The sequence below is a fragment of the Ambystoma mexicanum genome, chromosome 7p, assembly GCF_040938575.1.
Source record: "Ambystoma mexicanum isolate Mex_15411 chromosome 7p, UKY_AmexF1_1, whole genome shotgun sequence".
Taxonomy (NCBI): domain Eukaryota; kingdom Metazoa; phylum Chordata; class Amphibia; order Caudata; family Ambystomatidae; genus Ambystoma; species Ambystoma mexicanum.
The window spans coordinates 596,868,586-596,892,532 of NC_090939.1; the positions used below are offsets into that span (position 1 = coordinate 596,868,586).

At 47.6% G+C, this 23,947-nt stretch overlaps 1 protein-coding gene across 2 annotated transcripts in view; it reads right to left on the bottom strand.

The window, feature by feature from the left end:
* The window catches only part of OCA2 (OCA2 melanosomal transmembrane protein), a 1,377,074-nt gene that overhangs the window by 745,346 nt on the left and 607,781 nt on the right, over nucleotides 1–23,947 (bottom strand). For both annotated transcript variants that reach the window (XM_069636602.1, XM_069636601.1), the window contains one exon: nucleotides 7,308–7,379. In XM_069636602.1, coding sequence (XP_069492703.1) covers nucleotides 7,308–7,379 — 72 coding nt within the window. The remainder of the gene's footprint in view (nucleotides 1–7,307; nucleotides 7,380–23,947) is intronic.

Consider the following 23,947-nt stretch of genomic DNA (forward strand, 5'->3'; position numbering starts at 1 on the left):
TTATCTTGATTAGGGTGAGGAGGCCTGAAGCTGGTCTCCCTTGTTTTTTAACAATAGCGGGGTTGAGAAAGGTAAGAAAGCCATCGCAGGCTGGAGGTTCGCTGAGCCAGGTTTCCTGGAAGCATATGATTTGATAGTGTTCTAGGTCTTTGGAGGGGTTTGTGGAAAGATGCAAATTTCCTCTGGTATTCCATGAGCAGAGCGACTACGGGTATCCCAGGTTCGTTGGTTGTTATGAGCGGGAGATCATTGAGTATTCGAAGGATGCAGTTTCTATGGATACATTTTCCGAGTCGTAAGTTCTTCTGATCGGTCGTTCGTCTCTGTGTGGTTGTTGCGTTTGTGGTGATTGGCTCCGCTTTCTGTGATCACCCAGTGTGGTCAGCGATGTAGTTCGTTTGTGATCTCGGTTGGTGTTGCCAGCTGTCGTCTCTGTCTGATTTTACTCTGTATTTCGGTTTGTTGGGTACTCTTGTGGTTGTGGCAGCCCAGCATGTGAATCCAAGTTTTTGTAGCTGGTCACGTCTTGATAGGATCAGTTCTTGGTTGTTAAAGTCCGCTAGCTCGACAACAATCTTGTCTAAGTGTAGATTGTCTTTGAATGTTATGAGGTCGATGTCTTTTGTTGCTATTTTGTTCAGGTGCGGTATTGCTCCAAAGAGGCGTAGAACATTGTTTCTGTTTAGAATTAGAGGTTCCGGTCTGTTGGTTTCGTTTTCAATGTGAATTTCGTAGATTTCGTTTTGTTGTAGCGGGTTGACAAATGATGGGAAATTGAAACTATGCTCAATATGATCTTGTCGTTAGTGAATCCAATGAGATTTGGTCGTAGGTTTCCTTTGTTATTTAATCCGCTTTGTCACTTTTTAGGGACACATCTGAGATTTCTTCTAGGGAGAAGTCTGAGATTTCATCTTGGTTGTCATTTGTTGGTTGTTCATGTTCCAAATGGTATTCGTCAATTATTATGAAGCTCACATGGCCTGTGGGTTGGATGAGTGGCGGTATGTTGTCTGATATTGGATCTTCGTGGATAGATAAAATAGTTCTTGATCTATGGATGATTCAACTGGCGCTCTTTGTGGCACTTGGGGCTGTGTCTGGGTTTTAAGACTTTGCTTTCTCTGGATTTCGGTGGTTGGTAGTGTCAATAGATTTTGGGTTTTGCTTTTTATAGCTGTGGGAGGTTGGTCGGTTGGTTTCACAGTTCTTAGGAATGCTCTCGAGCCCGTTTTTCATTTTTTGTTAGTTTTTAATTGTGTAGGTTTCGGGTCCTTTGAGTTTTTTTCTTTTACAAAAATCTGGTATGCCTCTGTGGGGTTCTTGATTGCTTGTTTGGGTTCCATGGTATCCAGTTGAGAAATGGTGATATTTCCAGCTGTTTCTTTCAGTACATGCTGTTCATGAGTCGGTGTTGCGACAGTTGGTTGTTGCAGTGAATTCACAGGAAAGAGAGCTGGTGTTCCTTGATCAGTAGGTAGGTTGGGTTGCAGAGCTGGTTGCTGTTGGTGGTGTACTTGAAGTAGTTCTGTTAGCTTTGTTTCTTTCTTGGCGGTCGCCTCTCGCTATTTCGGCTAGTCTTTGTTGCCAGCGATGTGATTCTTCTGCTTCGGCAGACAAGTGGGATTCGATTGCCGAGACAAAGTTCTCCATATCGATTTGTTTCGAGTGTATCAGGACTAAGAGTTGTTTGGTCCTTGATGCTGTCTTTCATATTTTCCTGTAGTTTAAGGAAGGGAATCATCGCTTGGGAGAGTATTGCAATGAGCATGTTTTGTAGGTCTATCACCATGGTTGGAATTCTCGGGTTATTGTTTTCCTCAGAGTGATGGTCTTTTGGTGTGATATTGGTGTTCTTCTCTTGTAAAGTGATCGGTTTTAAGTTCTTGTTTGTAGGATCTGGAGTGTTGTAGGAATCATCAGAATCGAAGTTGAAGCATGTTGGGAAGGTTTGTTTCTCAATGTAATCAGATTGAGGTTCTGTTTTCACAGGTCATTTTTGGCTATCATGTATACACGGAGTCAAGGTTAGTTGGAGTTGATGTATTTCTGTTAGGTTGCCAAATATTTCCTTTCTTTTTTCAATGCTTGTCATTATTGACTCAATTTCAGTAATGTCCATTGATAATCTTGCTGCTTTGGTTTTTGTTTTGCTGGCGGCAGCATCTAATGGTTGTGCAAGCTTGATGGAGTTGTGCGTTTGTAGCCACGCGATTTTCGCTAGTCTTGCTTTTTCTTTCTTCGTTTGTTGAGGTGACGTCCATGATGGTTTTTGGGGATTAATGGTGTCTCTTTCTTCGATTGTTTGATGTGTTGGGGTGTCTCTTCAAGGGATGTAATTAGTTAAGTCTTTTGTTGCCATTTTATTGATGGTTTCTTGTTTTGCGGGGCTAGGTTTGGAGGCTAGTGTGTTTCTTCGTTCACTTGTCGTTTGAACTTCTGTGTTTGCTATCTTGATGTTGTCGCTGGAGTGGTTCGAGTTGTTGTTTGGAGATTCAATGTAGTAGGATCTCTTTCTAGGTTCTTGATTGCTGAGTGTAGGTATTGATGTTGTATCTTGTGTCATGTTACATTGAGGACTGGTCTTTGCAGTTCGCTCTTTTTCGCTAAACTGGGCGAAAGTATGAATTACCTGGTTGGTGGGAGGTGAGAGGGGAGTGCAAGTGGTTGGAGGTGATGGATATTCTTGTTGATTCGCAGTACAAGGATTGTGGATTTGTGCTTTGATTTGAATAGGTATTGTTTCTTCAGGGTTGGATTGGTGGGTAGCCTCAGCAGTTTGTTTCTCAAGTTCAGGTTGAAGGTTTTCTTGGAGAGTGGTACCAATGTTAGGAGAATCCTCTGTTCCGAGGTTGTCTTCTCGTTTGGCTTCGGAGCACTTTGGTAAGAATTTTATATTTCCTTTGGGATTTGGTGCTCTTTGAAATGATTGTTCCATAGTTTGTTGTGACAAGTCTTGATCAGAGGAGCCAACAGTGGCAAGTTTTAGTTCTTTGTCTTGTTTCTGACCGTTGAATAGTTTGTTCTTTGGTGATTCGGTTTGTTGACATTCTTTGTGAATTGATGTTTCCTGTTAGGATCCAAGGGACAAGCCCTTTCGGTCTCCTAGCAGTGCTTGAAGTTAGATTGTGCTTGATATTGTAATCAGCATCCAAGGGACGTGCCCATTTGGTCTCCTGAGTGGTAGTAGAACCAAGTCTCTGATACGACTGTAAGGTGGATTGATGGGTCTTCCTTGTTGGGATCCAAGGGACAAGCCTTTTCGGTCTCCTACTGTTATTAGGCTTTGTATTGAGATGGATGTGTGGCACAGGTTCCAAGGGACGTGCGCTTTCGGTCTCCTGTATGTGGGTGGCACATATCGCTATCAGAGGTGTTGAGCATGTTGTTGGAACTTCTTTGTTGGGATCCAAGGATCAAGTCCTTTCGGTCTCCCAGCCCGGCGTTATTCCGTTGTTTTATGCCTGTTTACAGAGGTAAATGAGGTGAGCTGATGGTAAAGGAGCGCAAAGGGTGCGCTTCTTGGTTCTGTTGTGGAGCCGTGTCCTTTGGGCTTCTCTCTTACTTTGTTTCATGGTATGGAGAAATCTATGGGCCTCATTACGACCCTGGCGGTAAGGGGTTTACGCCAGCGTAATTTACGGTGGCGTAATTAACGCCTTCCCCACTCCCATTATGCCCTATGGGGCAAAAATGGGAATGGGGAAGGGTAAATGGGGATTGGGGACTTACCGCCCCCGCCAACCTCGGAATGGGGCGGTAAGTCCGCCAACCACCATGGCGTAAATGTAGTTTACGCCATGGTGGTAAAGTCACGGCCCAGGCGGTAACTTACCACCTGGGTCGTAATGAGGCCCTATGGCTTAAGGAATATCTCTATCTGTGCACAGTTTTCTTCGCAGGTTTTGTTGATTCTCGTGGATAGAATGGCGACGAGGAGCGGGGTTGGAAAGAGAGTTACTTTGCTCTCGTGGTGAAAGTCCAGTGAGGGTGTGTCAGCAAAAGGCGGTGCAGTGTCGCTCCCGTGTCACTTATTTGATGATGTTGTAGTGGATGTGACCACTCCTCGTTCGTGTCACAGCCATAGTGTGTGCCTGTTCAGCATTTCCAAGGCTGTTCAAGGCTTGACGGGGGACTACAGTCCGCTCATGCCGGTGTTTCGTGTGCCGTAATTAGCCGACAGGCTCAGGGGGCGCTGTACAGGTCCGGAGATCGCAACTCTCACTGGTGGTCAGATGGTGGTGACGTCGTGGGCTCCTCCAGGTAGTGAGTGAACCGTTGTCTGAAGTTCGCGGCTCTCTGGTGGGGTGGGTGCTCTGGTGCGGAAGCGCCAGCGTGGGGAGTCACGGGCCTCTCTCAGAAGCGAGGAGGCTGTCGTGGGGTTTGGAGGAGGCCGGCGCTACGCAGCTCTTGCGAGTGTTCTGGTGGCAGTGACGCCGCGAGCCGCGGGCTCCTCCAGGAAACGAGCGAGCCATTTTCTGAAGTTCACGGCTCTCTGCTGGGGCGTGGACTCCGGTGCGGCGTAGGGAGCTGCGGGCTTCTCTCGAGGGCGAGGAAGCCGGCGTGGGAACTCGCCCTCAATGCTGTGATGCTGGACTCCGTTCGCTGGAGAGTATCGGCGGTTGCCGCCTGACGGCGCCAAAACAGACACGGGAGGTTCCGTGACCCCCTATCCTTCACAACCATCACAATCATCACAAGATTCACAGAGGAGCTTGCTTCCAATACAGAATATAGGCAAGCACCAGCCCCCTACGGCACGACTGCCCATCAACTCTTGACCCCGTACATCATCTTCACTATCCTCCTGTTTAATCACCCCTGCACAGCGAGAAAGCAAGAAAGAGAGGACCCTCACCTCCGGGCCCTGCCCAGGCAGCCAAAAAAAGTGAACCTTCTCTAGTGCAGACCCAAAGACTCTGCGACCAACTCCGCCCAAAGAAATACTACAACTAACAATGGGAAAGTAAAATTAACATGAGATCAATGGTGGTGAAGTTCAAGCCCACAGGTCCTGCAGGGTTTCCCATGCAAGTTTTAATGTCTGGTCCACCGGCTCTGGCAAGGATGTGTGCCTAAGCATATACAAGACTACCTTTCAGCCCATGACATGCACATTGTTGCCAGATCATGCGTGTGGAGACATAACCAGCAAATGCCACCAAACTAATTAACGCCTGCAAACCCTTCATCTCCAGTGACATCGCCTGACCATCGCTAGGGCCCTCGTAGGTTTGAAAGTCAACTATTGTAATACCCTATTTGCTGGCACCTCTGGTCTCAACTTTAGCAAACTACAAGTTATCCAGAACAACGCTCTTAGGGCCGCATTGAACATTCCCAATCGGCAACACATTTCGGAAGCGGGAAGGCACGTGCACAGACTACCAATCAAAGGGCACATTCTCTTCAAACCTCTAGTCATCGCGCATAAATGCATCTCCAATATAGCACCTCCCTATTGCAGAAATTCAAAAAAGCGCAGACCGCACGGCCCACACGCACCACCCACCTGCAACGCCTTACTATCCCCAGATTCAGATGCTAAAGATCAGGTGGTCAAAGCTTCCCGGTCATAGCCACAAAGAATTGGAATGCCCAACCACCTGGGCTGAGAACAGAAGAGCCTCTCTTCAAATTCCGTAAACCACTAAAGACCCTACGGTTCTCTGAAGAAATTGCCACATGCCCTTCCTTCCCCAAGCCAGCAGCTACCTCTCGGTTGACCGCCACTAACACCAGCCACCAAAGGGATCTGGGAGCCCTAACCCAGCTCACCTAACATTGACACCGACTCACCCAAGCCTCGCAGTATTTTTGCTGCTCACCAAAGTAATATTATGAAATGCTTGATCAATCTGCAGTACAGATGCCGCACTCTTTCAGCACAATGTAACCCTTCTGGAATTCGAATGCCTGTAACCAGCACCTTGATGCCTACGGGCTTATTGTGCTATACAAGTGATATAAATAAATAACCCCTGCTGAAGGACAAGGAGGCACTACATGATTCCTTTATTGGTTACATTTTAGGAATATTTTTGTGCCAAAATAGTGATTGTATGTGGTGATAAAGCGGCTCTTTTGGCATGACAAAAAAAGCAATGTCCAAATGTTACTGAAGTACAGCAATGTCAGGAAGTATTCTCATTTACTATTTCCTGTATTACTTCTATATTATTGGTTAGAGGTTTAATTTACCTGTTCGCTTTCTTTTATCTTTATAATTTGGGTTGAAGACATGTAATGTAGTCACTAATTGTTTATGCTGGGGCAAGAGAGCTTCCTCGGATCCATAAGAGTGGAATGTATAGTCCCACTGTGTTGACTGAGGAGGAACACGTTCTGTGAACTGCCCAGTATCTCAGCATCTTGATTTAGCTGGAGAACTCCCTCTGTAGGACGGCAGGAAGGACTACGCTGTGCAAACTGGTAGGTCTGGGGAAGCAGAAAGGGAGCGTTACTGAAAGGCTGTGAAAATGCCAGTAGCAGGGGAAACACCAGCACACTAGGCAAGGAAGGGGTTGCCACTTAAGGGACTTGATAACAAGGCACAGCTGATCAGTGGAGTAACTTTGCTGAAAATGTTGGGGGGGACATGACATCTGAAGAAAAGGTGCGCCAGCCAAATGAATGGGGACAAAATAGTGTGCCATGAAAATTGGGGGGACAAACACCCCCGTCCCCCCCTAAAATTACACCCATGCAGCTGATCTCTAGAGGTCTACCGCCACAGCGTTGGTTTATGCTGGGTGGATCACAAGGTTCTTCGGTCCTGTGTGTGCTGGTCCAGCAACAGGCACTGCAGGAATCATAAAAGAATGGCTGGGTGTCAAGAGACGTGGATTTGTGCCGGTGACAGGCATCAGTCATTCACGAGATCAAGAATTCTTAAGATCCAGTCAGGAGCCCAATGTGCAAGTGCTTGGGATCAATTGTTACTGATCATCTCCACCAACTCGCTTCATTGTGAACAGTCAATGATGCTGCCGCACTCCAGTGGGTATTCTACTTTCAAAATACCCCCGCCAAATATCGTTTTTTAAATTAACTGCAAAGCTCCATTCCTCAACAGTGTTTGTATGCATCCAGTGTCCACCTCTGAACAAGCAGCAGCACTAGCACAGAAAGCAGCACATTCCAAACAAACCTTTACAAGCACCATAAGCAAGAGGGGGTAATATTGCAGAAACAGTTCAAAGTAATTGACTCTCCAATTGTTTTTCATGTGCTTCATATAACTGCACCATCGCTTTGGCAATTTTAGGGTACACCGAAATGGCAAATTGATGGAACAGCCAACTTACATCTCCAACTGCAGCCAACGCAGCCAGTGCGGCAAGGGATCCCAACATTGCTGCTAAAGTTCGGTGAACAATCTGAAATTAAATAGGAAGTGGAAAACGTTTAAACATTAATCAGTTTAAAGACATGATATTCAGAAAAGGAGGCTGCAGTCTGAGCGAAAATGGAAAACCAAGTGACATAGCATTTCTGAATTGTCCTTCTTAAATAAAACTTCTCTGTATAATGAAAAATTGGTAAGAGCGCCTCAGGCTATTAAGTGGTGCCATCTCATTTCAATCGTATTGCAGAAAATTTGAGGTGACCCCCATCAACAGCTCACAAAAGGAATTGGAATGACGGACCAATATATGGCTGCAGACAGAAAGTGTGCTCTACACAAGCAGTATGCCCACAGATGTTTCGGAAAGTGCATGGAGACAATATTTTAACAAGGAATAGGTGGTACATTTCTATTTCATCATGAGCAGATTGCCAACAGAGTGTCCTGCCCAGGAGGCACTGGGGAGGGGCAACTCTTTGTTGAACGTGGTTTCATGGTAGGTTTGATTGAACGCCCAACACATTGATGATAAGCATGATAGGGCAAAATAGTGCAGCAGGCGGGTTTGCACCTTTACATTTCCATCAACAATGTTTGAGGTTTTGTGAATGTATTTATAAAAAAAGAAAATGAGACTACAAAGGTTGAGCTGCCTTAATATGTGTGTGATTTCTTTGCTGTGTCACGGATTGGAAGACTATTCAACCAGCCTAGAGGCAGTATCGGCTTCTCTACAGGAGGTCAACATCTCCCGTCCTCTGTTTTTGGAGTCCTTTGTTAGTGCTTTACCCTTCCTGCCTGTTAGTAATCCATAGCCATCCTATTCAACACGCGCCAGAGTTTTACAGAGTGTTTTATTTTATTTTAGAGGTTTACCTGCGTTTTAGTGTGATTTCCAATGCGTTTTTGTGCTGGATTGCCTCTTGAAGGCACTGCCTTTGCAGTCTAGTCCTTTGTGCGTGTCCTTTTTTCCCTCTCATCCCATCTTCATAGCAATTGGCTGAGGCTCCCACAGCCTCCTCCACCCTCCATTTCCTTTCCCCTGCCAATCTTCCCGCCCCACTTCTGCCAACCCCATCCCTGATAGGGCCATCCATCTCCAGGAAGCACTCTTAGTAGCGAGTCCCATGGCAGCCGGCAAAGGGCACCTCCTCAAGCCACCTCCATCGCCCGTCTACTGCTACAAACAGGTAAGGTGACAAGAAATGGGAACATAGCCAGTGCTACGGTTTCTAAATCCTGCCACTACTTTGTTACCTTATCGCTACCACATGATTCTCAGCATCGTTTTGAAATATCGCTGCACTCTAAAGCTAGCCAATATATTACATTTAGATTAATTTTGAGGGTAGCCATTGTATTTCCATCTAGATGAATATTTAAGAGTAAGCAATACTGTATTATACTAGTTGCATTTATATAGCCAATGGGCAGAATTTAGCAGAGCAAATTCACCCCCTTCTGAATACAGTTGCATCTACACAACCAAGAACCAGCCAGGACACACTTGTGCATATTACACTCCATGCTCAGGGATACTAGCCAAAGGCACACCCACCCACCTGCATGCATCTGCTATCATGCACTAATCTAAAACACATTGCACAACACCTCTGTCATTAGAATGCAACCATCCCCCACGATACAAATCTGGTCTAGCTGCACACATAATGATTCACCTGCTCTTGCACACTCTCTCTCTGCACCCATCCACATGTCTGCTCGCCATGGGTTACTAGCAGGGACTTGGCAACCCACACCCATCTTTGTGTTGGCTCCAATGCACACACGCATTTTATAATTCTCCGACAAATTTCCCATATCTGGACTTCTGTCCCCCAAGGGCTTTCAACCTACAGTTCGTTGGGACCATACCAATGGTGAAAGGCGCTATACAAATTACACTATCAGTTGGTCACCCCACCCACAATAACCCAACCAAAATTCTAACCAACGAGATTTAAAGGGTGACCACCAATGCAATGCCACACATTGTAATAAAGACACCGTTAGAAAATTTAGACATGTCAATAAAGGGTAGAAAAAATATATATAATTTAGAAGTCAATGCATGCAAGATGGAAGGTTCAAGATAGCAAAAATGTAATGCGCCAAGAGAACTAAAACCAAATGAATAGCTTAAATATGGGGTACATTTGTTACAACCTGAAGAGCTATTCACAAACTAAGCCTTAATATACTAGTCACATTTTAATTTTAATGTACTGAGCAAGTTGTCTCGAAGTAGGCCTCAACCCACAACAACCCAACAAATAATTCAAACAAAAGAAACTAAAAAGGTGGGCAACATAGGAGCACATATTTCAATACAGCAGCATATTTTTTTCAATTCTGTATCAATTAATAACGGCAAGTGATTTCAGAAAGGGAATGAAAAAACTGCATGCCAAGGGATTCTGAACTTGTGCACTTTGATCCATGGAAGGGGTATCTAAACCTTTTGTGCATCATTGCAGCAGATAGACCCTTAGACATAATTTGCTTGGGCCACATGTGCTCTTCTCTGCATTCCCCTTCAAGAAAAACATACAGATGCAAATAGTAGACTTCAACATATGGTTTGAAGAACACAAACTCACACAAATCACAAATCAAGCAACTTGAGACAATGAAACTACGCCAGATGGTTAAAGGAGCGACACACGCAGCAGGACACACTCTCAACGCAATCTTCCGTTTTTTGTTGGCAATCTCAACTGGGCAACCAAGACAAATACTATGGAGCGACCACCTCATCATACCCTCTGTGATCCAGCTACCAGCCAAAACACCCACTCAACCCCAAAAGCTCCCACAATCTGGAAAAGAAACTGGAATATCATCAAAAGTAGTAACTTAAAAGATCAACTGGAATCCTCGAAACCATCAATCACAAACTTGGATGGAACCGACAGACGAAAGAGCAGACCTAATCCAGAAATGGATTGCCGAAACAATAGACAGCATCACCCTGGAAAAACCCTTCATCCCTGCACAAAAGAAAGCAGTAGCACAATGGTTTACACCTCACCTAAATCCAATGAAAAAACAAATCAGAAACTAACTAAAATGGAGGAAAAACTACAACCAGCCAAAAATAATAAACTATGAAAAACAAATCAGAGTATACAAAAAGGAAATTCACAAAGCCAAAAAGAAATACTATGATAACCGAATCACGGAAGCTACCAACATCGAAAAATAACTTTTCAACAACATAAATGAGCAGAGAAACCCACCTTGAAGCAACAACACTGGTACCCTCACAAAAACTATGCTACAACCTTGCAGACCACTTCAAAAATAAAAGCACAGAGATACATTGGATCATACAAACCAGACCACTCAACCAGATTGTGCAACATGCCCCACCCACCCTGGAACCACAGAACAAGCAGCAAAGCTTCACACAAATATCAGTAGCGAGATCCATCAAGCTGGTAAAACATAGCGAAAAAGCAGGCTCCCCAACGGACCCCTGCCCACCAGACATCTATGAATAAATCCTTACACATGGCACACCACTGGAATGCCACAGAAACCTCTTAAAAAAACGGTCTCAACAGGGAGAGTACCATAGACTTCCAAAACTGTGTACATCAAACCATTTCTCACAGATACTACGGGCAATGTCAAAGACCTCTCCAACTACAGAGCGAAATCAAAAATTCCCTATCCAACAAAACTTCTAGAGACCTACGTATAAGAAAAAATCCTGGAACATGTAGAAAAACACCAATATTGGACCAAGCACAAGCCGGCTTCAGACCCATGAAAGGGACAGATGACACTCCTCTCTAGCTAGGATGACCTAAAGACCAATGCAGTCTCCAACACAAACTCACCACTGATACTACTTTAGCACCCTGCAGCTTTCGACACAGTCAGCCACAACATCCTCATCAACAGACTGGAAGAAATAGGGATCACTGACATGGTACACAGCTAGATTAAATCTTTCCTATTCAAAAGAACAGAAACAGTATGAATAACACCATTCAAATCTGAGCCATGGGATACCACCTGTGGAGTACCACAAGAAGTCCCCCCATCCCCACTCCTCTTCAACATTAACCAGACTCCACTAAGCAACCTCACCAAAAGGCACAACCTCACCTGCTACAACTACACAGATGACACCCAGATCATCTATAAAATCGAAGTAGTACAAGAGGAGAACACAAGGCTAGTAGACTGTGTGAAAGAACTCTACAAATGAATGAAAACCAACAGCCTCAAACTCAACCCAGGCATGACAGAAATCATGGTTACATCCAAAAACCAAGGAAAAAACCAATACATCCCATGGCCAACAGAACGAAGAACAACTCCCACACCATAAAAAATAGTCAAACACCTTGGAGTCCTAATGGACAATGAGCCAACCCTACAACCGCAAGTAATAATCAAGAAATGCTTCTTCCACCTACACACAATTGAAAATATTCTACAATTCATCGCCATCACGCACAAAATACTAGCCATCATCGCCCTCAACATGTGCAGGATGGATTACACCAACAGCCTTTACCTCCGAATGCCAGATTATAGATTATCTACTGAAAAAAATGCAATGTATATGAAACGCAGCAGCCAGAATTCTCCTCAAACTCTCACCAAGTGACCACATCACTCCAGCGCTAAAGATGTTACACTGGCTGCTAGTCAAAAAACGAATCACATTCAAAACAATGTGCATAACGCACAGAGCAATCCACGGCCAAGGAGCAGCATTCTTACAAAAGAAAATCACCATTTACTAGCCGACCAAAACACTCAGATCCAGCAACGACATCCGCCTTGAACCTAAACCATAGGCAATGAAAAAACATGGTGGATCAGCATTCTCTTGCCTCGCTGCAAAAACGTGAAACTCCTTCCTGAGACAAATATGAAACATGAATGACCATCTAAAATTCAGAAAACTCCTAAAAACCTGGCTCTTCAATGGAGAACGAATGAGCAACACACCATGCTCAGAATGATCACACATATGGCAAGACGAAGGACTAGACCTTGCCACAACCAAGTGCAGGGAGGTGGAGAGACGTCTGAGTGGGAGTGAGCCCCAGGTGCACCCATTCACATGGGAGGGCCCTACGGGAGGCTAGGGAGAGAGACGGAAGTGTGCTAGATTGAAACCAAAGACAGAGGGCATTTGAGTGGAAGGGGAAAGTGTGGTGACCAAAAAATAAACCACAGGTCCCAGGGAGCTCAAGGGCACAGGGAAGAGGTCCTGCCCCCCCCCCCAAGGGGCCCAGGGAGTCAATAGCGGCTGGCGACTGCACATCTAGATATGGTAGGGCCAAAGCATCCTAGACATCCACTAATCTGAACACAGGTGGTGGGAGGTGGGTGGACGACAGTTGACCCACCACTCTGCACAGAATATAGGAGGGAGACCACCCCCCAGCACACCACACTGAGCGACACAGGCAGGGTCGCGTAATCCGGTGACCAAAGCAGAGTATGTACGATGAAGCACCACCACTAACCAACCCACTAATAAATCTCATCCCTCTGCTTACACCCCTCAAACATTAAACAAGACACAACCATACCTATGCAGCACAACAAACAGCACAAACTTCACTACACCGCAACAATGAAACAAACCCACGTAGCCTTGCACAACAGCACATGACAACCACCAACTGAAAAATCAAACCTAAGCTCAGCGAACGGTGTAAACCGAACTGAAGCTGCCAACAGCACATCACAGCTCTCTTATGCTTTTTTCCCCCCACTCAGTCCTACTAACTTACCCTATACTCTTGCTTTTTTTGCACCAGGGGACCACTCCAGTGGCGATAGTGCATGCTATAAATATCCTTTAACGTAACACTTATTCACATAAAACATTGACAGTAGTCTTTGATGCACCGAATCCGACCACCTACTCTACCCCGCCCAGTCCGGCTTTAGACTCCTTCGAGGAACTGAATCATATCTGGGATGACCTTAAAAGAACCATAGACTGAGAAGGCTATGCCGCACTTATCCTCCTCGACCTCTTAGTGGGCTTTGACTATCGAGCATCGCATCCTCACAGAGAGAGTCCACTCGCTCAGCATTAGGGACACAGCATTAAAGTGGATCTACTCCTTCCTCAGTAACTGATCACAAATCAGCATTGTTCCTCCTGTCTCCTTGTGCCCCTGCCCTGTCACCAATGGGGTACCACAGGGCACCTCTCTATCCCCCCTGCTCTTCAACTTCTACCTGAGCCCCATCCCTGCTCTTATTCACTTACATGACCTAACACGATACTGTAGATTTCACTGAATCTAATTTCACCTACTCTGGTACCGAATTGGTTAGGTAAGTATGCACATTTTAAAACATAGATGTGCGGGTGGGGTAAGGGGGAAGTAGCTTGTATTTAAATCTCAGAAAGCCAAAGTCCAGTAATGCATTGCCTTCAAGTAAATGTTTGGGTTTCCAAATGCATGGACGCAGCCAGGAGCGCCACTTCAAAATGCTATTGTCAATTGTAATAGCCGAGTTCTTCCAAATGCATGATTCTAAAAGATATTAAGTATTTAGACTCAGAAGTGCAGCTTCTATTCTGCAATGATGTGTTGCTCTGCGGGAGGAGTTTTGTCTAGTCGCCCTGCTCCTTCTATTGGACCTCTTGGCTGCTTCTGACCTGGTTGACCACAACACGCACTGTCATCACCTCAGCACAGCCCCCAATTTCTCCTCTCTCGCCACCAAATGGGTTGCCCCCTTTCTGGTCAACAGATCCTCTCAGTTCTACATCAGCAACTCTCACCCTCCACCCCCGCGCCCCAACTCCTGTCTCCTATGGTGTCCCTCGAGGATCTTGTGTCTCCCCTACCCTTTACAACATTACACCAAACCCCTCTTGACCACCTTCACTCCATGGGTATCTCCTACAATAACTACTCCGATGACACCCCGATCCTTATACCCCTCTGTTGTACCTATATAGAAGATACAACCAATTTCAATTCCATTTACAAGACAATTCAGGCTATGATGGCATCCCACAGTCTCTGCTTGAACAACGATGAAACGGAAATCCAAATCAATGGCACTCACCCCACCCTCTCCAAACTCGAGCCAGCCTACCACTCATTCCCGATTGACGGGAACACTCCCGGTATCCCCAGTTATCAAAACTCTAGGTGTCTACCTCAACACTTCCCTCAGCATGATATGTAAATGCCAGCACCTCTTCTGCTTCCCACACCTCAACACTTGAAGGCCTGCAAACCATTGCTCACTCCTGACAAACGCCTTGCTATTGCACGAGCCATCATCGGAGCAAAACCGGAATATTGCAACATTCTTCTCGCCGGCATCACTGAACGAAACCTTAACAAATTAGAAGTTTTCCAAAACAATGTTCTCAGGGTTGCCTTTAACCTCTCAAAATACAATCGGATCACTCCCCACAGGAGAAACGTCCACTGGCTTCCAATTTGAGACTGTATTAAGTTTAAGACCCTGGCCATCACCCAGCAACGCCTCACCAAAAATGCACCAACCTGCATTTCGCAATGTCCCAGACTAAACATATTAGACTCTCAGGCTCCTGCAACAGTCACAAGCTGGTCATTCCCAGATTCAAAAGAGCTAGAGCTAGTGGATCAGGCTTCCCTGGCACTGCCCCCCCCTCCGCTGGAACTCACTACCACTTACTCTCAGAACAGAACCTTCTTACAGATCCTACCGGAAACAACTTAAGACATGGCTTTTCAACTGACTGATCCTCCACCTAACATGACACTTTGCTGACTCCTCTATCCCACCACAATGCCCTGACGTTGCAACATGACATTCTCCAGCATGGGTCTGGCATGGATTCACATGCTCATGAATATTCCCCGTCGTCAGGCTGGGAATCCTCGGTAAAGAAAAAACCAGTATCAGTTTCGTTTCTGATCTGACTTTCGTAGTAATAACCAATCACTGGTCTCTGCGTCATACTGACCACAGCCAATGACTGCCCTCTACCTAAGCCCCACCTCTGGCAGCCATCTTCAGATTTTTACCGCACGTTCATGTGTTGGGATCCTCGTGCTATTGCTCTCGAGCGTTAGTGCTATTTTTTCACGTTTTTTCTCAAAAAAAAGAAGAAATCTGAGCGGTCTTCTAAGACCTTTGAGGACGCCCCGGCGACGGGGGTCCAACATAAGGCCAAGCACCGCGAGTCCGCTGGCACCGGGAGCGCCGAACGGTCGGGCTCTACGGGCGCCAGGCAGGGCGCACCCTCCCCGGCACCATCAACCACGAGCAAACGCTCTGGGTCGGGTAAGAGGAAGGCCGAGCACCCGGCGAAGCTCCTGGAGAGGCCCCGGTCGAGCTCGAAGGCGGAGGGGGAGCGAGGCGGTGTCCCCCCCCCTCAAGGATAAGGCGGTGAGCGCACCTAAGGTGGTGAAGGCCTTAATCCATCCGGCCAAGCCCTCTATCGAAACTGTCGCGGCGGCCCTGGCTCAGCCTGTCGGGCTACACCAGTGGTGGCGACCTCGGGGCTCAGAGTCTCCCTGCCACCTCGAAGGGAGTCCTCTTTTGTGCCCATCGATAGGACCCCCATGAAATCCCCCGAGGGGAAGAGAAAGGGGGGGCAGGGCGTCGTCGTAGATTCAGCTTCAACCTCGGAGGAGGAACTGGTCGAGGTCTTAAGCCACGGCCTTGGCGTGGAAGAAGACCGGCCCGTCGGGATGGATCCCGACGGGGCCCCTGATCGCCCGTCGGATTCGCCTCTGCCAGCACCGCAAGACAACTCGGCTGCCATTTTGTTGGCTATACAGTCCTTATGCTCAGAGATAAGGACGAGACTACCGTTGCCGACGGAGGAACCTCTCCCATCGGGGGACCCAGAACCGGGACCTTCTGGTGTTCCCCCTACTAAGAAAAGAAGGATCCACCCTCCACCTCCTTTTCAGCCGTCGCGCCCCGTCCAGCCCTCCTCCCCGTCCACCCGAGGGGATGATACGGGGACTGACACGGCAGCGACGGGTACGGACGACGAGGTATACGACGAGGATGTACCGTCGTCGCCTCCCACCAGGGCTACTCCGCCCGACGAGATTGGATCGTTCCACTCCATGATCACCAGGGCATCCGAGCTTTTTCAACTCTGCCCTGAGGAGAAGAAGAAGGAAGGTTTCCTTTATCAGCGGCGCAAGGCCAAGAGGAAGACGGTCCTCTCAGTGCCTCTATTGGACGACATTTGGGATGAGGGCCTCACCCTCCTCAAGAACCCTTCCACGACGCCAGCTAGAAGAGACCGGTACGAGAAGAAGTACCGGGTCCCGGACACGGCCCCCCTGTGCCTCCGGGCGCAGCCTACCCCGGACTCCGTCGTCTCCGCGGCGGCCAGGAAGAAAGCGGGGGGGGGTGCGGCCTCCACATCGACTTCCCCACCGGACGGTGAGGGAAAGAAATTGGACGCTATGGGACGCAGAGTCATCTCGTCGGCAGCGACGACGATTAAAGCGGCCAACGCCTTGGCTATCGTGGCCCGCTACGACAGGGAGCTCTGGTACAAACTGGCTCCCCTGCTGGACTTCCTGCCGGACGACAAGAGGACAGAGGCCCTGGAGATCCTGCAGGAAGGTGAGGTGGCTTCGGACCACGCCATTACCGTTGCGACGGACATCGCCGACACTGGGTTCCGCCAGTTGGGCAACGGCGTTTGCCTTAGGCGGCGTGGATGGCTCAAGGCTACGTACTTCCGTCAAGACGTTCAGACCAGAGTCCTGGACATGCCCTTCGATGGGAACAACCTGTTTGGGAAAACAGTGGACGATTCCCTTCAGGCCATTAAAGCGGACACTGAGACGGCCCGGGCCCTGGGAGTTCTGCAACAACGACGGACGCCCTTTCGGAGCAGCGGAGGCAAGGGCGCCTCCAAAGGTTCCGGCGGCGGTTTCTCCACCTACCGTCAAGCGGCCCGCTCGTTGTCTCAGGAGGCCTACAGAGGACGAGGCAAGTCTGGCGGACCCCGCCGTCGTCGCCAAGGAGGTCAAGGCGGCAAAGCCTCGTCGAAGCAGGATTGAACCGGCCGTGGGGTCGGGCCCCCACCGAAGCACCCCGGTGGGAGGCCGGCTGGCGAGCTTCGTCAGCGTGTGGGAGTCCATCTCCACCGACCGTTGGGTGCTGGACGCCTTGGCCCGGGGCCACGCGCTCGAGTTCCAGAGAAGGTGCCCGCGCGTCCCCCCCGTGGCCAGGAAAGAACTTCACGTCCCTCAACTTCTCCTGGAGGTAAAAGCGATGCTCAGGAAGGGCGCCATCGAACTCGTCCCAAAGAGGCTTCGGGGCTCCGGAGTCTACTCGAGATACTTCCTCGTGAAGAAGAAGACGGGGGGATGGCGCCCCATCCTGGACCTGCGACGTCTGAACAAGTTCATCAAGGCGCAGAAGTTCCGGATGGTCACCCTCCAGCACGCCCTGGGTCAGCTGGAGGAAGGAGACTTCCTGTCGTCGTTGGATTTGGAGGATGCCTACTTCCATATTCCCATCCTAAAGGGGCACCGAAAATTCCTCAGGTTTGTGGTCCAAGGGCGTCATTACCAGTTCAAAGCCCTCCCCTTCGGACTACGGTCGGCACCCAGGGTATTCACCAAGTGCCTCGCACCGGTGGCGGCGCAGCTGCGCCGCGAGGGGGTCCACGTCTACCCCTACCTGGACGACTGGCTCATCCGAGCCAAGACGAGGGAGCTCGCCGTGGTTCACACGGCAAGGACCGTCCAACTTCTCACGGACCTGGGATTCTCCTTGAACTACGCCAAATCCCACCTGGTACCCGCGCAAGACGCTCTGTTTCTGGGAGCGAGGCTCAACACAGTGTCCCTTCTGGCCTCCCCGTCGGAGGAGAGGACCAGGACCATCCTGGGCAAGGTGCAGCGGATGTTGGTGGCCGACGCGGCCAAGGTGAGGTCCATCAAGTCCCTCCTCGGAATGATGTCTTCCTGCATCTACCTCATTCCCATGTGCAGGCTCCGGATGCGCCCATTGCAGGAGTTCCTGGACCCGCGCTGGATCCAAACGACGGGCAGCTTCGAGGAAAGGATCACACTCGACGAGAGTTTCCGACGAGCGATCCGGTGGTGGGGCACCCGCGCGCATCTGACGGTGGGCTTGGACTTCCAGACCCCAGCCCACCAGGAGACAGTGACCACGGATGCCTCCCTGGAAGGGTGGGGAGCGCACACCGAAAATCTGCACGCAAGAGGCCTTTGGCTCCCGACGGAGAAATCCCTACATATCAACGTCCTGGAGCTCCGTGCAGTGTTTTGGGCCCTCAGGGCCTTCCTTCCATCCCTCAAGGGCAAGGTGGTGAGGATCTTCACCGACAACACCACCACCATGTTTTACATCAGGAAACAGGGCGGAACCAGGTCCCCAGCACTGTCCAAGGAGGCGCAGGACCTGTGGCATTGGGCCATCGCCCAAAGGATATTTCTGGTGCCGTTTCATCTGGCAGGGATAAAAAACACCATTGCCGACTCACTCAGCAGGGAGCTGCGCTCGTGCCACGAGTGGGAGCTACGGCAGGATCTAGTGGATCGCCTCTTCCGACGGTGGGGCACACCCCAGATCTGTTCGCGACGGCGACGAACTCCAAGTGCCGGAGGTTCGCCAGCAGGTTTCCCCAGGCGAGGAGCATGGGCGATGCTTTCTCGTTCCCCTGGGAGGGCCTGTTCCTCTACGCGTTCCCTCCTTTGCCACTGCTAATCCGGCTCGTCAACCAGCTCAAGAGGTCACGGTGCAGGATGATCCTCGTCGCACCTGCGTGGCCGAGGCAGATATGGTTCCCGGACCTTCTGGACCTTAGCTGCCGGTGGACGCGGATCTACTCTCCAGAGAAGGAGGCGCCATCCTCCACCACGACCCGAAATCGCTGAACCTGCAGGCCTGGCTCCTGCAGCGCTAGAGTTTGGAGGATACGACATACCGGCCGACTGCAGAGAGGTTCTTGCAAAGGCCAGGGCGTCCTCGACTCTTAAATGCCACCCCCCCCCCCCCGGTGAAGGCTCCGGCCCCGGCGTGGGAGCTCAACGTGGTGCTGACCAAGCTCATGGGACCTCCATTCGAGCCTCTGCACTCAGCTCCGTTGAAATTTCTGTCGTGGAAAACAGCGTTTCTTGTGGCCATCACCTCCGCACGACGAGTGGGAGAGATCCAGGGCCTTTCCTGCAAGGCCCCGTACTTGACTTTTCACGACACGAGGGTAGTGCTCAGGACGCACCCCTCCTTCATGCCCAAGGTACCGTCGGACTTCCATCTCAACGAACCCTTGGTGTTGCCTGTGTTCTTCCCGTCGCCTTCGTCGCCGGCTGAGAGGACTTTGCACTCGCTGGATGTGGCTAGAGCGCTGAAGTTCTACGTGGACCGCAGGAAGTGTTTTCGGAAGAGGTCACAACTCTTTGTGAACTTTGGACCTGTCAATCAGGAGAAGGCTCTCTCGAAGGCTTCCATTTCCAGATGGCTCTCCGGCTGTATCATGTACTGTCACCGGTTGGGAAACCGACCGCTGCCTGGCCGTCCGAGAGCCCATTCCACCAGAGCGATCGCAGCTACCACAGCGTTCCTATCTGGTGTGCCCCTGCTGGACATATGCAGGGCTGCTACGTGGAGGTCTACGCACACCTTCACGAAGTTCTACTGCGTCGACGGGATTCCAGGGACGAGTCCAGGGTCGGCCAAGCAGTGCTGCGCAACCTGTTCGCCTGAGGTGAGCCTGGTGAGGAGGTAAGATGCTTAATGTTGAGTTTGATGTGATGCTTAATATTGAGCCTTTGCCACCTCCCGTGGTTGTGCATGTGTGTACTGCTATGTATTCTTTATTCATGAGCATGTGAATCCATGCCAGACCCCATGCTGGAGAAGGAACAAGTTACTTACCTGTAACTGTTCTCCAGCATGGGTCTGGCATGGATTCACATGCGAACCCTCCCGCCTACCCCTCTGCGGCTCTTCACTTGGTCATACTACCACTTCACATGCTTCCAAATCTGAAGATGGCTGCCAGAGGTGGGGCTTAGGTAGAGGGCAGTCATTAGCTGTGGTCAGTATGACGCAGAGACCAGTGATTGGTTATTACTACGAAAGTCAGATCAGAAACGAAACTGATACTGGTTTTTTCTTTACCGAGGATTCCCAGCCTGACGACGGGGAATATTCATGAGCATGTGAATCCATGCCAGACCCATGCTGGAGAACAACAGTTACAGGTAAGTAACTTGTTCCTTTCATTGATACGCGCTACCATCATGTTGATCAACTGTACCTCATGTAACCAGTGCCCAGTTGCACGGCAAAAATAAATAAGGAACATCCTTGACGGATTGAATGTTAAAAACAGCGGATTTAAAACCATTCACCAGAATCTGCGCTTTTGCCCTACTGTATACAGCATGAAAGAACCGCATAAAAACAGAGCCAAAGCAGAGCCTCTCCAATATAAATTCCAAATACGTCCAATTGATGCAATCAAATACTTTCTCAGTGTCCCCACTCGCTGCCATGAGAGGTTCATGAGAATTTGCATTTAGATGAATTACATCTATCACTTCCCTCATGTTACTATAACTAAACCAACCTTGTATAAAACCAGTCAGATTGCAGTGAATAATTTGGTGCAATATTAAGCTCAGTCTAGTAGCGCCAATTTTTGCTAACAGTTTGACTTCCTCATTGAGCAAGGATATTGGTCTATAATGCACTCAATTTGTATGGTCTGTGCCTGGTTTGGGAATTAGTGTAATTAGGGCAAATTGCATAGACTCTGGGAGAATTCCCAGCTCTACAATTGATAAATATACATCCAACAGAAGAGTACTTAGAATTCTGCAGCACATTTAGTAACCTGCTATCGAGAACCTAGACTTTTATTTCTTGACAGATTCTTCATTATGCTAAACAACTCTTCTTTTGTAGGCATTATGTCTAGCATTTCAACATCAGTATTATGCATAACAGGCACTTCAATTCCCCTTATAAATTCTAATTTGTCAGTTTCAATGCCCGATTCCTCAGCCATATACAAAACTTTTCAGAAATGTCTAAAATCGCTTCCCTAATGTCAGCCTTTTTAGTCAAGACCACATTATCATCTGTAACAATAGACAGAATGCCATTACTTTCCTCAATCTTTTTACGCCTTCTTGCATATAGCGCACCCGCCTTTTCCTCAAATTCCCAATACGATTCTCTAACATGTTAACCAGCGATCCAGCTTCTGCCTGGCGAGAAGAACTCCTTCTCTATGTCTATCTAAGGGATCATCAAAAAAAAATGTCCTGCCTCTCTAAGTGAACTTCCTAATTTTTCCTTTTCACACGCTATGATTCTTTTAAAGATGCAATGAGAAACTAATGATCTTTCCTCTGATAGTAGCCTTCAAAGCTTCCCCCAAAAAATCTATGGAGTCCTTATTTTCGTTTATGTAATTTGTAAGTTCATCCGTGTCCAACCCTTGTAACTTTTCACATCAGCCAACAACAATACCAAGGACATGCTGACATCTGCATGATACAAAACAATTATATCCCCTATAAAAGAGTTTGGCATCAATCTGTTGGAGACGAAAACATAATCAATACGTGAAGAGGTATTGTGGGAGTTTGAATAAAATGTATATTGCCTAGCACCGGGATTCAGCATTTGCCATGGATCTATCAATTCCCAAGTCTGCATTAAATCCCTTAGTTCCAGAGCAGCATTTCCCCCTTTCTGAGGCGGACTGTCTGTTGATCTTGCCTGAAATCCCCTCCCATGATAATACTCTCTCCTTGTAACGTGTCTAAGACATTCCCAATCGCTAGGTAAAAATTACCCTGGTCTGTGTTCAGAGCATAAATATTCACAGGTAAAAGCGGTTTCCCATCTAAAGTGATCGCCATTACAATGTGCTTACCCTCATGTTCAATTTCTTTACCCAACACCATTTGTAAATTGTGCCGGAAGAGTACAGACACTCCCCTTGACTTCTGATGATAGCAGCTAGACTCCTCAACATTATACATTTTGTTCAAGATAAGTTAGCTCTAATTTTATATGTATGTGCAAGTACCTTGCTTCTTTTGATGGGATTATTAAACCATATTATTATACAATTACTAATGTACATCTGTAATTATGCTTACCAGAAATCAAATATGTATTTTAAAGAAGAACATATGTAAAATAAATAACTATAAGGTGAGCAACTATGTAGCCCTATAAAAACAGAACCATTCATTAACCAACTAGCGGTGCCAAGCGTTGCATATGAGAGAACCATAACTCCAGAACTAGTGTAACACAGTCATCGAGCATTATGACTTGCGATAGTGGGTTGATGGTACAGACAAAGGTAAATGGCAGTAATTTGAAATCATCCATAATAACTCTCCCTACATGGCCCTCTGTCATATACACGGCTCACTAGGAATTCAATACCATTAATGCTATATATACATAGACATACCCACATGACACACAAACAGATATATATATATATATATAATGTGCGTAAGGATAGGGCCTAAAGGCAAAAATAGCACATTGCTATCATGTAATCATAAAGGCTACTCAATAGTATTCAAAGAGAAATAGAATAGAGAAAAGAAAACACACAGCTAGGATGATCTGCCATACATTGAACATCGTAGAACAGAACAAATTACATCACGGATAACAAAGCACTCGATTAATGATTCAGTGTGAAGGATTACTCTCTTGTCCTTTAAGGCTTCAGCAGAGGCATATTTTGATAAGACATCGATGACTACTAAAATATGGCAGAAGCCAATGTTGACCCCTGGAACTGGCTTATATCCATATGATCTGCCTGCCATTGTTGATTGATGTCAGATACCATGTTCATTCGTCGTTTAAAATCTTTTCAGACCGACTTGTATAGCGCATAAGACTCCTAACCCGAAAGCCACTTTTTGACATTGCTCCATGACACATTCTCACCATCAGTTCTCAGTTTACAATACAAGCCTTCAACACCTCCATAACTATCAACACCCCCCTTCACCATAAAATATTTTGGACAGCTTTACGCAGGATATGTTCCCCAATAGCCATTAGTTTTTATTAACATTTACTCAGATTTATATTCACATTGAATAGCAGGGGTTGTCAGCTACTGTACAGTTATCCATCAGGCTACAATTTCTGCAGTATGCGCAATTATTTGATATACACACTGCCGTTAACTTTGTCGATAAGCAAACATGCACAGCATAGTGGTGGCTCATAGAAAATAATAAAGTTCCCTATCAAACAACCAATGACCTTCAGTCTCAATGAAATTTCCACAGGTTGCCTTAAAAAAAAAAAATCAAAAAACCTTTTGTAGCGATTTTCCCAGTATGGGGTCCAATGTAGGGTGACGTCTGGTGGAACACATGTTCACAATACATATAACATTATGTATTTTTTTTTTGCATTTATAAAAGCGTGCTTAAGCCAAGGGCATATAGGAGCTAGTTACAGGACATAGGGATTGGAAGTAAAGTCAGGATAAGGTAAGCAGAAGAGGAACGCTAGACGAATGCCATGTTTTTAGTTGTTTTCTGAAGGCCCAGTATGAAGGCTCAGAGTGCAGGGAGATCAGCATGGAATTCCAGT